The sequence below is a fragment of the Netta rufina genome (assembly GCF_964035555.1).
Source record: "Netta rufina genome assembly, chromosome: 3".
Classification (NCBI taxonomy): domain Eukaryota; kingdom Metazoa; phylum Chordata; class Aves; order Anseriformes; family Anatidae; genus Netta; species Netta rufina.
Window position 1 is genome coordinate 6,910,858 of NC_140125.1, and position 14,082 is coordinate 6,924,939.

The following is a 14,082-nucleotide window of genomic DNA, read 5'->3' on the forward strand; positions in this document are numbered from 1 at the left end:
CTGATCGTGACCCAGTGTAGAGGAATTTTTATTTCTAATGAAATTAGAATTCATTATTTCTAATGAAAGAAAACATAAAATGTGCGTCCGGCTGCCTGGACACACATGGCAATGTACTGCAAATGGCATTCACTCAGGGTTAGCTGTGAAATCACTTTGGCTAAATATAAAACCTCTATTTTATTTAATCTCTGTATATTTTCATTTGGAGAGTTTTGAGAAAGTTGCTTTTTAGCAATGTTGGCCTCAGTAGATCCAGCTTGCTGTGTCAGAACCTGTCCAATACTGTAAATGAATGGAGGGAAGGAAAAAATATTATTTACATATTATTACAGGGATGCATTTTTTTTAATCTGTCAAAGTTCCTTAATATTAACATCCGACGTTTCAGAAGTTGCTTAGGGAAAAAATAGATACAAAACACTCTACTGTTTATTAAATTTATCTTGCAAGGAAACTATTTTCCCAGCAGCTGCAGAAATGAATGTCACATTCAGTTGCGCAACTTGGAATTTCAGCTTTCCATTGGTATGGAGAGAGTGGCCCTAAGTTTTGAAGGATTTATTCATAACATTCATTTCTAGGTCCTCGGGGTTCTTCCCAGGCTGTGTGAGCATCTGAACCAGTGCTTACTGAATGCATTCAGTCTGGTTGAAGTGGATTGAGGTAGCAATTTGGGGCTCACAGCGATTGTGCTTCTTCCCTGACTTGCGTGCTGGCTGCCTTTTGTGGGGTCAAAGAGGGGCAGGAGAAATTTGGGGACGGTTCCTTTCCCTTTTTCACACCCAGTGGCTGGTAGGGCTGCACGCAGGGGTGTGGGGTGTGCACAGAGAGCAGGTGAGAAGGGTAGAGGTGCGAAATAAGTGAAGTTTTTCCATGGTTCCCCATGGCTTGTTTGTTTGTTTGGTATTTGGATTTCTGTGAAAGGAGTTTATTCCATGGCTGACTGAAGGCACGCACGCAGTGTTTAGTATACCCAGGTGAGTGGATGCGAATGTTTATGGAGTGCATTCGGGTGAAAGCTACAGAGAAAACAGAAAAGGTAAGGAAGGCAAACCAACAGGAACACGGTGCCAAGGCTGTGTGAGCCTGCTAGGGAAGCAGATCTTGTGCAGAGTGAGAGCACTGTGGGGTCTGAAGCTGCTCCCGCTGAGGGACACCTTAGCAGGGGGTGACGGGAGCACGGCACAGCCTTGGGGTGCGCCGGAGCAGGTGGCAGGGAGGGGACCGGGGGGCTGCACCGCTGCGGGTCGCGGGAGCAGGAGAGGAGCCAGAGTCGGTGCTCCCAGGACCCGTGTGTCAGGTGGAGGCAGCTGTGGCAGAGGGACTGGTGGCAGTGGGAAGATGGAAGCGCAGGAGACAGCAGGAAGAGCAGGAGTCTGAGGGAAGGTCGTGGAAGGTGTTAGGGAACATAAAGGTTGGTCCGGGCTTCCCCAAAGCGCCAAGCAGACTGGCTGTACAGCTCCCACCCAGCGCTCCGTCCTTCAGCGGTGAGAAAAACAAAAGGGAGGAGGTGACAGCACAGCACGCGAGGGAGTTCACTGCTACGTGCACCTCTGCTGCAGCGACTGATCCGGCTTGGGAACAAACCTGTGTGTCAAAATGATGACCAATACATTTGTTGTCCTGGCCGAGGTTGTAAAAGCCCCTCTCTCCCCAGCACAGATAGTCTCCTGCGACGTCAGAGATTTGCTCCGTAGCTGAATGAGGCGATTTTGTTCCTGCTAGGATTTACGGGTTTCAGAAGAACTGTGGACAAAGCATGGCAAGAATTTTTCGGGCAACTATTGGATAATGGATTTGGGATTGGGATTTTCAAAAATGTCGACATGAGCCAGCTACTGACGTCTTTCTGAAGTTTTGGGAATTTGTGTCTCTAACCTGATTATGCATCCTTGAAAATCTCGTTGTGACCTATATAGGTCTTCGGGCTTCTGTATACCTCTTAAAAAAACAGCCTTTCACTGCTCTCTGCTGCTTTTCCCCTTCTGTAAAACGGGGTAGCAGTTCTTCCTCCTCTTGGAGAGGAATGGGGAGGAGAAGTACTGTGATGTCCAGGCTGCAGATGTTCCGGGGATGAACATGACACAATGCAACATGTGCCACTAATCAGTTCCTGCAGTTTTGAGCATTCTCGCAGGACCGCCGCAGAGGGAGCTGTGCAGCACCGGAGCAGACGAGGGCCTGGGAAGGGTGAAAGGATGTTGTTCTCCCAAGAAACCCCTTCAGTAAGGTTTGTAACGCACAAACCAACCAAACACGAGTCACAGGGCGCTGCTAGAACTGAGGCCTGTTGCCATCAGAGCTTCTCTGAAAACTGGGCAGAGCTGGGAACAAGGGACATAATTGAAAGCAAATAGCTTTGCTCCCAGTGTGAAGCAGGTGCAGCAGCTGATCACTTGTGCCGAGCACATGCCGCAGAGCAGGCACAAAGCTTTACTATTACTTTCCGTAGTCCTGTCTAGTTCTAAGAGGATATTTAAAAATTGGAATGATAATGACCTGAGAAAACATGACTTTAGACCAGAAAATAAAATTGCAACCATTCATTATCAAAGGCACACTGGCAAAGAAGTGTTAGAGAACAAGAATGCCTGATGATGCAATGTTTTTCATCCTGCAACTGAGCACAGAAAACCTTTTCATATGCCCTAAATCTGCAGCTACAATAAAGCCTTCATACAGACAATCTGCTTAAACAGAACGTCACGCTTGCCTTTATTTTATTTTAATTGCAAAACATGATCCAGTTTCACTGCTGAAATATGCACTTCTTAAGGCGACATGCGTAGCTTTATATTATCCTCCATTTTACTTGACGTCAATATCTGTGCAGTGATGAAATTATAAGCTCCTGAAGTGGACCATCTATGACACAGCTGTTTCTCTTTTATGTGGGGGAACGCCCTCACCTCGTTTTCTTCCTACCAAGACTTATATAATTAAAAAAATCTCTCTTTGCTCTGAGTCTTCGGACTGGAATAGTCAGCATCCTGGGCGCTTTGCTACTTAAACGTGTGAGCCTGTACCACCAAAACCAACAGGAATTTTGCCACTGACTTGAGGGTGAGATTGAGCCCTGGGATTCCAGATATTTGAGATTACTACTGGCATTAACCCACTGTTGAGCCCCAAACAATAGCAAAGCCCAGGTCTTAGCACTTTTCCTAATAGGTCTTGCAGCGACCTGCAAGTGGGGGGTCAGCATCACCATCCCCACTTCCAAGGTGGGAAAACTGAGGCATGGAGGGAAGGAAAAGGAGACGTAGTGCCGAGGAGAGACCTGAGGTCTCCCGAATTGTAGTTGGTTCACTGCCTACCACATCTTCCTAGTCTGACAGTCTCTGACTATTCATGCTGCATGTAATTAGAAATATATAAATGATGTGATGCCTAGAAATCTGTCAGGTGACATCTTCGTTGTTCTCCAGGCTTTCAGAGGTGCTTGAGCATTTTTTCACCTCTTGATGCTAAACACATCAAAATGTTATCGTGTTAGTCTCCCTTTTTCCTTGTTCCCCAGCAATGGTAGGAGTTACAACTGGTAGGAATTTGTCGTACGATATGACAGTTGTGCAGCCATGTGAACTGATTGCTGCAGCCTGCATTTGCGGATGTAACAGCGTTACAACTGTTATCGCTCATTAGCAAGGGAGACGTCCTGGAAGTGTAGAAAATACTGGGTCTGGGTTGTATTTCCTGATAAATCCCAATTTTCTTGCTGCTATGACGGAAGGAGAGCCAAGATTTGATGAATGAAATTGAGACTCACTGTGAAACACAGCAACAGCTTTGAAGAGCTGCCAGATTTCAGCAAAGGTGAATAAGAATGAAATAGACATTTCTGAATAAACTGCCTTTCCCCTCTTCAGAAACAAATGACTGTTTTATAAATAACCTTTTTGAGTGAGAATCCATCCTTAATGGGAAAAGGAGACAGACTGCGCAGCAGAGACAACTGATGGATGTTAAAAGACAAACCACCAAAAGTCAAATACATCTTCAGAAAACAGCATTAAGTAGTATTTTAAAGAATGACCACACATCATATTCACACAGATGCCAGCAGGAAGCAGAGTCCAGAAACAGAAAAGCTTTCAGATAATCTCCACCCTTTATGAAGCCAAAACCTCAACATCACTAACACATCTTAACTCATTTTCAGGAGTGCATTTGATGCTGTATCACGTATATTTTCTATGCTTCAGCACAGATTTTTCATAAGAGGCAGGTTTAGTCACGAAAACGTACAAAATATATACTAAAAAGCTCTCTGCTATTAATGTATCATGTCAAAAGTTCATCATACCTGGGGGAAAGTAGTCTAAAGAGGGAATTTTAAAAGTTCTCAGCATTGGTCTAACTGGTCTGCTGAAGTCAGCGGTAAAACTGTTGGCTATTGACAGGCGTAGAGCAGCGTGCTTGTTTCTACAGACCCACAACTCTAACCAGACCAGAAATTGTGGGGTTCTTTTGGTAAGGATCGTCAGTAACGGCCAGAAACCCCGGTGAGCATTTCTAACCTAGGTCCTCCAGCTGAAGTCTCCTGCCCCCAAGATTTCTGAATTCTTGTGCCATGGGTGGGCACAGTTTAACCAGGCCAGGAAAGAGACACTACGTGGTGGCAATATATAGATGTCATTTGGTATAATATTTTTGAGAAGAAAATGCTGTGGGAAAAAAACACTTTCTTCTTGTCCTTCAGGGCTTGATAAAGGGCACTCAGGGTGTTGCAAAACCTATCCTCGTATGGGTACTTTTCCATCATTTCACTAAGAAAACCTAACAATACTTAAAGTCGAGATCTATCAGCTGTGTTTGGACGCCTGCAAGGAGCACCTGGATCTGAAACCTTAGAAGCAGGTGTCGCTCATTGAATACTCACTGGCTCAAAAAAAAACCCAACCCCAAACCAAAAAACCACTAAACCAAGAAAGAAGGAAAAGTAGGGCGCAGAGACAGGAAAGAAAGAAGAAATTAATCAGTCCACTCAACTATACAAAGTTCAGGAGCAGGGAAATGAAGTTTCACAAAGGAGATTAACAAATATGCATGGTCAGGTTTCCTAAAAACCCCACATCTGTACCGGATCTCTTCAGCGTGAGCGCGGGTTTCTCCACCAGGAATTCAGCAGGCTCGATCTGCAGGATGAAATGACGCCGCGTTGGGGCTGACTCGAGCTGAGGCACCGCTTCCCTCCTCGGTTTGGCGGAGCCTGTGCAGAATTGCAGCACCAGGAATTACGGCCGGGTTAGCTTTGGTTTTGTCCTCTCTGGTTCCCCACAACCGCGCGGTGGGAAGGCGACAAGGGTGTTACATCTGCTGCACTGCTCCTTTGGGGAGCTAAGGCTGGGTGGGCACGTCCCGGTGTGTTTGCACCGCACAGAGCGATGCTGAATGCACCTGTGTGTGATGTTGGCTGCCAAAGGTCCTCCTTCACTTGTGGCCTCAGCCATGTTGGCGCTCGAGATGTAGGAGGTTCTCGTGCAGGGGCCGGGGGGCACGTCACAAGTGCTTCACTGTTGTCTTCTGGGGAGAAGCAGGACAAACAGGGAAACTGGTTCACTGAATAGACCAAGGGATGAAAAACCAGTAGGGGCAACGTCTCTCATGGCCAAGACAACAGATGACAGTGAGAGCCAACTTATATTTAAAAGCAGAGGGGGGCAAACCTACAAGAAGCTCTCGATAGCAGGTCCAGGCCTTCAGAGCAACCACAAGCACGCTTCTCCCTCCCAGGGCTCACCGTCCTGACACAGAAAGCTCCCGGAGATAAAGCCTCGCCGGGCACACAGCACAGCCTGTGCTCCAGGCACAGGCAGTAAGTGTTGAGGCAAGAAATGACTATTTCCTGGCATGACCCACTGCAGATTGAACTGGAATGGCAATTAGAAGTTGAAGTGCTCATTTAATGTCAGTGATGTGTAAACTACGTTGCCATTGTTATTTTAGTGCTGATTTACATAATTGGCATACCCTGAAGTCACACCGCACGCACCTTCAGTTCATGCTAAAGACTTGCAGGAAGTCATAAAATTAAACATTATCTGCCCTGGAACGCAGCGGACAGGCCGCGGGGGCGCGGAGGGCCTTCAGCTCCCCGTGGCACCGCTCCTGCCGCGGCCGTCCCCGGGGAGCAGCGGGCACGGGACGGCCTCAGCAGCCCTTGGGGTCACATCGCACTGCGGTGTCCCCACAGCGAGCTTCTGCTGGTGGAGATGAGGGCGGCCTAGGGTGAGGGGAAGGCCAAGAGGCCCCAGCCCAAAGGCTCCTGCCTCAAAGCGGCGGAGAAGCCCTGAGATGGAGGGAGAAGGCTGCTCCCACGGGAGCGCTCCCCTACCCACATTGCAGGGCATCGCCTCGGGCCCCGCACACAGCAAAGGGTGCGGGCGGGCAGCCACAGGGGGAGCAGGCAGCGGGGCTTGGGGGGCTGCCAGCCGGGGGGCTCGGGGGCAGGTGCCGCGGGGCGGAGGGGAGGCGAGCGGCGGAGGAGCCGCCTCCTTTCCGCCACTGGAGGGCAGCCACAGCCAAAAAACACGCGGGCAGCCAGGGGCCGGACCCGCAGCCGGGAGGAGAGGAGCGGAGCGGAGCCCGGCTCCACGGCCGGCCTCGACGCCTCTCTCCGGGGGAGGAGAGCGGGGACAGCCCCGGGCACGGCGAAGTGGGGAGCCGGCCCCGGGGCCGGGGCTGCCGCGGGATGCGGCTGTGAGGGGCGCTGCGGGGACGGGGCCGGGGCCGGGGGCGCTGCCGCTGCCCTGCGCGCCCCGCACCCGGCCCCTGGGCGGCGGAGCCCGGGCTCGCCCCGGGGCCGGGGGCGCACGGCGGGGCCGGGCCGCGTCCTAACGGGACCGGGACCTGCCCCAGCCCCAGCCCCGTCCCCGTCCCGCGACCCGGGCCGGGCTCGGCACGGCTCAGGCGGGCTCGGGAGGGAAGCGGGCGGAGGCGGGGAGGGCAGGAGCGAGGCCGGGAGGCGGCGCCTCCCTTAAAAGCCGTGCGGGGCCGCAGCCCGCTCCCACAGGGCGCCTGTGATTGGCGCCGGCCCCGAGCCGCCGGGGTCGTGACACCGCCGCCACAAAAAGCCCCGCGGCCCCGGCCGGCCCCGTCCATGGTGCGGCGCGGGGCGGGAGGCGGCCGCGCACCCGCCGCTGTCCCCTAGCGCAGCCGCTGCGGGCTGCTCTCCCCACCCTTTTTTTTTTTTTTTTTTTTTTTTTTTTTTTTTCCTTCCCTTCCCTCATCTTCCCTCCCCCTTCCCTCCACCCCCCCCCCCCCCCCCCCCCTCCTTCTTTCTTTTTTAAGGGAGCGGAGAAAAGTGAAGCTTCGGCTCAATGGTGCTGCGGGAGTGCCGGTAAATGTCCATCTGTGCGGGGCGGGTGATGCAGAGGACATTTCTCACAAGGAGCCTTTGAACTCCGTAGACACATAGGCACCCATTCACGGGCAGGCACACGCACACACACGCGAGGAGGAGGAGGAGGAAGAAGAAGAAGCACCAACTTTTCGATCGCTGCTTTTAAAAGGGAGAAGCCCTTCCCTGGCCGGGACTTGCCTCCTGCCTCCCAAACCGGCTGCTAAAAGTATGTTTCTGGGGCGGACTGCACTTCAGGGAACTTCTGGTTTCTGCTCGGCAGCTGTAGAGGAGCAGCAGCGAAGTTCGGAGTAACACCAAGTGATGCGGGAAAAACACCCCGAGAGCAGAAAACCCTCCTGCAGACACAACCCCTGCTGCTGCACACAGGTATAGCTCTGGCGGTCGCCGAGCCGCTGCCAGCCTTCCCGCAGGATGACTCCGAGGGCCACGGCGGAGGTGCCGGCGCTCTGCAAGAGAGAGGGGGGCCGGGCCGCTAACGCTCCCCGTGCCGGGAGCAGTAACCCGGCGCCGAGTCTCACGGGGGAGAAGGACGTCCTGCGGCTTTGGCTGAGGACCTAGCAGGATTTGTATTCTCCTCCTTCCCCTCCTCGCGCTCCGCCGAGAGAAAAATAACCCTGCCTTTCTCTCCGGCCCGGGGGGGGGTGCGGAGCCGGCCCCGGAGCCGAGCCGAGCCGTGCCGAGCCGGCAGCGCGGCGGGGAGCTGGCTCCGTGCAGGGCTCCCACCTGTGCCGCCCCGAGGGCAGCGGCCCGGCCCCTCGGTGCCCCCGGCCGGGCTGACAGCGGCCGCCCCGGCCCCGGCCCCCTGCCCCCGTGCGTGCTGCGGGGCGCCCCGGCCCCTCCTGGCCCCTTCTGGCCCCCGCCGCGGGGGACCCGGGACCCTCCCGCCCCGACGGGGCTCCCCCAGCCGGGGTGGGACCCCCTTGCGGGCCGTGCCCCCCCCCCCTTTTCCCACCCCTCCTTCCCCCCCCTGCCCGCGCTGACTGCCTCCCATCGCCTCCTCCTCCTCCTCCCCCGCGCAGGTCCACGATGGGTGCCGCGACCCGCTCCCTCCTGGCGCTGCTGCTGTGCCGGGTGCTGCTGGGCGGCGCGGCCGGCCTCATGCCTCCCGGGGGCCGGCGGCGTCTCGGCGAGCCCGGCCGCGCCGCCCCGGCCGCGCAGCGCCCCGAGGAGCTCCTGGGCGAGTTCGAGCTGCGCCTGCTCCACATGTTCGGGCTGAAGCGGCGGCCCAGCCCCGGCAAGGACGTCGTCATCCCGCCCTACATGCTGGACCTCTACCGCCTGCACGCTGGCCAGCGGCTGGGGCAAGCGCCGGCGCTGGGCTACCCGCTGGAGAGGGCCGCCAGCCGCGCCAACACCGTGCGCAGCTTCCACCACGAAGGTAGGGGCGGCCGGGGGGTGTCCGGGGGCGGGGAGGGCCGGGGGGGCCCCGCGGAGCCCCGTCGGGGGGGTCCCGGCGCTTTGCGTCCCGGCCGGGTGCCGGCAGCCCCGGCGCGGCGGCTCCCGCAGCTCTCGCTTCCAATACGAAGCCTGCCCGAGTTTGCTAATCCCCGCCTAATCCCCGTGGGAGGCGAGCGAAACCCTCGGCCGATCCCTGCGAGGAGCCGTCGAGCCCCGGCCCCACGCCACCCAGCCCACGGCCGCCCGCTGCCGGAGGCCCCTCGGCCCTAAAAGCAGCGGGTGCCCGGCCAGCCCCCCGAGCTGGGCACCCGGCCCTGGCAGCACCTCGGGGCCCCCTGCCCCAGCCCTGGTGGGTGCCTTTCCCCCAGAGCAGCTCCCGTCGAGCAGCTCCTCGCCCAGGCCCACGGAGCCGGTGGCGCGCGTCGCTCGCGTGCTCGTTGGGAAACGTTTCCCCAGGTTGTAATCTTTCCTGGCTGTTAGTCTCCGGTGCTGGCACGCAGCGGGCTCGCTGGAAAAGTCATGAAAATGTGATTTCCCCACGCTCCCCAGCGCGAAACCGGGGCGAAAAAAAAAAAAAGAAGTTTGCTAGGATGTAAGGGGTCCGATGGGTAAAGGAGGTGGCCTCGGAGAAGTGGAGGTGGTGGTTAGTGGAAAGCACCATGGTGGGAAAGGAGGTGAATGGTGAAACGTAACCTCTCGCTGTAGCCTGCTTCCCTACGTGGAAAGTAAACACTCAGCAGTGAAGGGGGAAAAGCCAGCGCGTGGCTCGTTCCTTTTAAACCTGAGCACAGCAGGCATGGCACTAAGCGAGAGAGGAGCTGCGAGGGCAACCTTTACGGTTTGGAGGCAGATGCAAAAACGTTTGAAGTAGCAGTGTTGCGACAGACTCTTTTTGACATAAAAGCTATTCTCCAATTTTCACAAAATGTAGAAAAAATCAGTGTGACTGCAATTTTTCATTGAGTTCTCCCTCGCAGTTCATGACTTACTAAAGCAGGAGTTTGTTTTGTGACCACTCAAAGCTTCTGCCTTATTCATAAATACTGGTCTGGTCCTGAAATGCCATAAAGCCGAGCCTTACCTTGTACTGGAAGTCCTGCTGCAACCAGCAGGGAATGGTTATGGGACTAAGAGCTGCTTGCACCAGTTCCTGCAGCCATCCAGAAAGTGAGTCTTTCTCTGGGATGCTTAGCACCAGAATTAAAAGTCATGATTTTAGAGGGATATCCCTGGGCAAGCACTTGCCATCATTTCAGTGCCTTTAGCAACAACATAGCTCATAGCAGCCCTAGATACATTGTACTCCCCCTGAAGTCCCATTCAAGAGTTTGTTGGCTGAAAGGGGAGGATGGCATGGGGTTTAGGGTTTTGTTTTGTTTTTGAAAACCTGTTTTTTCTTCATCCCTTCACCGTCCATTCCCTTCAGCAGTTGAACCCTCCTGCCATTCTTTACAGTCCTTTCGAGCAAACACTAGGGTGTGCTTCGAGAAGCGCCTTTACAGATGTTGAGTTCGCTGTCTCTAATTAAGACACACAAATCCCTACATCAAGATTAAATAAGTTACCTAAATTGGGGAGTTCCAGTGTTGAGAATGGAGTTTAAGGGATTGACGTTAGAGCTGTATTCTCGAAAAATGCCAAAATGAGATAATTACCCTAAATCCTCAATCAGTTTTAATGATTCTCATCAGGCCTCCGCTAACTACAGTGCTTGAGTTTTCTCACTGATGTCCTTGAATTCCAGCGTAATGCTTCATGTTCCTTGCCACTCATTATAACTACCTGGAATGCAAAGGGCACCAGCATTCAATCAAAGCGCATAACAATGAATGAAGCGTTCTTAACTTCATGCTATACGTGCTTGCATAAATAAACAGAAAGACAAGGGAGAGGGTATGTTCTGCCTGCGAGTCTTTCAGACCTTGTATGTCACGTGTGCGAACTGTCATCTGAAAGTTGCCAGCAGCAGACTAACTGAGGGGTTTGGTTGCTTGTCTCAGTTCCTGATTTTTTTTTTCTCTCTCTTTTCCCCCCCTCCCTGTTTAATCAAATTAGAAGTTTTGGAAGAACTGCCAGAAACGAGTGGGAAAACAGCACGGCGTTTCTTCTTTAATTTAACTTCCATCCCTAATGAGGAGTCTATCACCTCAGCTGAACTCCAGATTTTTCGGAAACAGGTGCACGGAGCCTTTGAGAACAACAGCAGCTACCATCACCGTATTAATATTTATGAAATTATAAAGCCAGCCACAGCCACCTCTAAGGACCCTGTCACAAGACTTTTGGACACCAGGTTGGTGCATCATAATGCAAGTAAATGGGAAAGTTTTGATGTAACGCCAGCTGTTTTGAGGTGGATTGCACATGGACAACCTAATCATGGGTTTGTGGTAGAGGTGGTTCACTTGGACAAAGAGAACAGTGCCTCCAAGAGGCACGTTAGGATTAGCAGGTCTTTACATCAGGATGAAGATAGCTGGTCTCAGCTCAGGCCATTATTAGTAACGTTTGGGCATGATGGCAAGGGACACCCGCTTCATAAAAGAGAAAAGCGTCAAGTGAAACACAAACAGCGTAAACGCCACAAATACAGTTGCAAAAGGCATCCGTTATATGTGGACTTCAATGATGTGGGGTGGAATGACTGGATTGTTGCCCCGCCGGGGTATAGTGCCTTTTACTGCCACGGGGAATGTCCTTTTCCACTGGCAGACCATCTAAACTCAACAAACCATGCCATTGTTCAGACTTTGGTCAATTCAGTGAATTCCAAAATCCCCAAGGCTTGCTGTGTGCCGACAGAACTGAGTGCTATTTCAATGCTCTACCTTGATGAGAACGAAAAAGTTGTATTAAAGAACTATCAAGATATGGTTGTGGAGGGTTGTGGGTGCCGCTAACACAGCAAATATATTAGACAAACACAAAAAGAAAAAAAAAAAAAAAAGCTGACACTTTAATATTTCCCAATGAAGACTTTATTTATGTAATGAAATGGAAAGAAAAAAAAAAAACACAACTATTTTGAAAATATATTTATGTCTACGAAAAAGTTGGGAAAACAAATATTTTAATCAGAGAAATATTCCTTTAAAGATTTTAAATGTATTTTAGTTGTACATTTTATATGGGTTTAACCCCAGCACATGAAGTATAATGGTCAGATTCTTATTTTGTATTTATTTACTATTATAACCACTTTTTAGAAGAATAGCTAATTTGTATTTATATGTAATCAAAAAGAAAAAAATATAGGGTTTGTACATAATTTTCCAAAATTGTAGCTGTTTCAATTGTGTGTATTTAAGTTGAAAAGAATACATGGAAGGTTACTATGGCAAAGTGCATAGCACATTTGCTTTCTGCTGTGCTACTGTTAAGGTCACGAGTTCAAGTCCAGAAAAAAGTGGATAATCCACTCTGCTGACTTTCAAGATTATTATATAGTACAATTCTCAGGAATGCTGCAGGGTGGGCTGTCCAATCCATGAGAACTGGCATCCTCTTTAGGTGGAACATTTGGATAAGAACCAGACGTTGCTGATCTAGTATAAATACTGCTATTCCCAACTAATTTGCAGAGTGAATATAAGAAGGGCCAATAGAAGTCCTAGGGGAGGTGGGGGTGGGGGAAGACTGAGTCCTTTCTAGACCTACAGAAAAGTGAATGTTTGATGTTTCCTTTAAAAGTCCTTCCTTCAAAAGTCCTGGCCAAATATAAAATAATAAAAACGAAAATGTCATCTTTTTTTCTGTGATTATGTATGCTAAAGAGGAATGATTATCGTATTTGTACTGGCCCTTGTCTTTAACAGTTGAAAAAGCGTTGCATACTTCCTCACCTCAGATGAGAGCTCACTTCTGTGGAGTGTAATAGTGAAATTAATCTTCAATTTTTGCCCTTCATACAGCAGGTTGTTGTCATGCAGCCTCCTATCTAACCTCAGCTGACGGTTTTGCTGTTTTGCAGATTAGCTTGTCTTCCTTTCCAGGGTTTTGTGTTTGAAAGCTTTTTTTTATTTTATTTTTTATTTTTTTCCAAAAAATGTTTAAATCTATTTCAGATAATAAATCACAGAACTCTGCTATGTCTTTTTGAAAAGTCCAGTCTGTAAGAAAACGTGGTTCGCTTGTCCAGCCGTCACCAGGATAACTCATGCTTACATCTTTTTACATTTTAAATTCTTTGTGCAAGGGGCAAAAGCGTGATTTGCAGTTGGTGAGCTCAGCATCGAAGCTACTACTCGTTGTGCCTGTTGCATGTTAAAGGACTGGTACGGCAGTCAGCTCACTGGTTGAGGAACATGGGATGAGCGTGCAGAGGTTGGGTTGCTTGTTGCACGAAAGTTACGCTGAAATAGTATGGCAGGGAAGTAGGTTAAAGTGGCTTCTTGGTGATCCGCTGCAAAGTGCACCAAAGCCAGGAGCAGGATGAAATTGTGTTAGACTACCAGTGGTAAGTCCTTGCCTATCTCGGGAGCTGTCTGCCGTGTGTAGTGAACGTGGAGTGACTCTGTGCTGACACCTCTGGAGACCTCAGAGCCCTCTTGTGTTGCTTCGTGTCCTGATGAGTGGATCAATTTCTGGATTTGGTGAACCGAGGCAGCACGTTCTGGTGCCGCGGGTACGGGTGTTCCATTAGAGACCTCTCTAAGTCAACTGGAAACCTGATTCTGGCTTACCACTAGGATAGCCTTCTATTAACAGAAACCTCCTCCTCTTTGTCATGACCCTCCCCAAACTCCTCCTGGTTGCCAGAATCCTCTGGGTTACAGAAAAGGCACTAGTAGGCAGGCTTGTTGCTGAGAAGGGCAACTTGGTGATGTCTTACAGGTGCTCTTACAGAAAAGTTCGCTTCCTCTGCTGCTAATCATCGGAAAGCACAATAGGCAGAGAGGACAGAAAAACTAACCCTAACTTCTTGTTGGCTGCTTCCATTTTTGTCTCGTGAGCTCAGAAATATATTGGGCAAGATGTAATCTTCTGTGGTGAGATAAAAACTTAATGCATTCTTTGTAGCAGCAGTATTTTTAGTAACTAGTAGAGAGCAATCTGCTGCTGGGCAGTTTGGCTCTGTTCTTGTGTTATTGGTCACGCTGATACTACGTAGTAGCCTGCAAGTTTGCTGGGTGGTCAGCCTCCTCTCATTTGTGTTTTTAAGAGACTGGTGCTGTTTTGTTGGTTATTGTGTTGTTTTTAGGGCGGGAGTCTCTTGGTGCAGAGCTTTGGTTTGCCTTTTGCTTGTTAGGAAGGGCACGCCAGTGTTAGTGGTGATGGGTGAGATGATGGCTGTCGCTGTGGCACATCCTGCAACC

At 51.1% G+C, this 14,082-nt stretch overlaps 1 protein-coding gene across 1 annotated transcript; it reads left to right on the forward strand.

Moving 5' to 3' along the window:
• Positions 1 to 8,395: 8,395 nt before the first annotated feature.
• BMP2 (bone morphogenetic protein 2) lies at positions 8,396 to 11,667 on the forward strand (the record flags this gene model as incomplete). The annotated part of the gene is made up of 2 exons (XM_084283682.1): positions 8,396 to 8,747; positions 10,823 to 11,667. 2 exons carry the CDS (start codon positions 8,396 to 8,398, stop codon positions 11,665 to 11,667), a joined length of 1,197 nt encoding a protein of 398 aa, XP_084139808.1.
• Between the last annotated feature and the right edge of the window lie 2,415 nt (positions 11,668 to 14,082).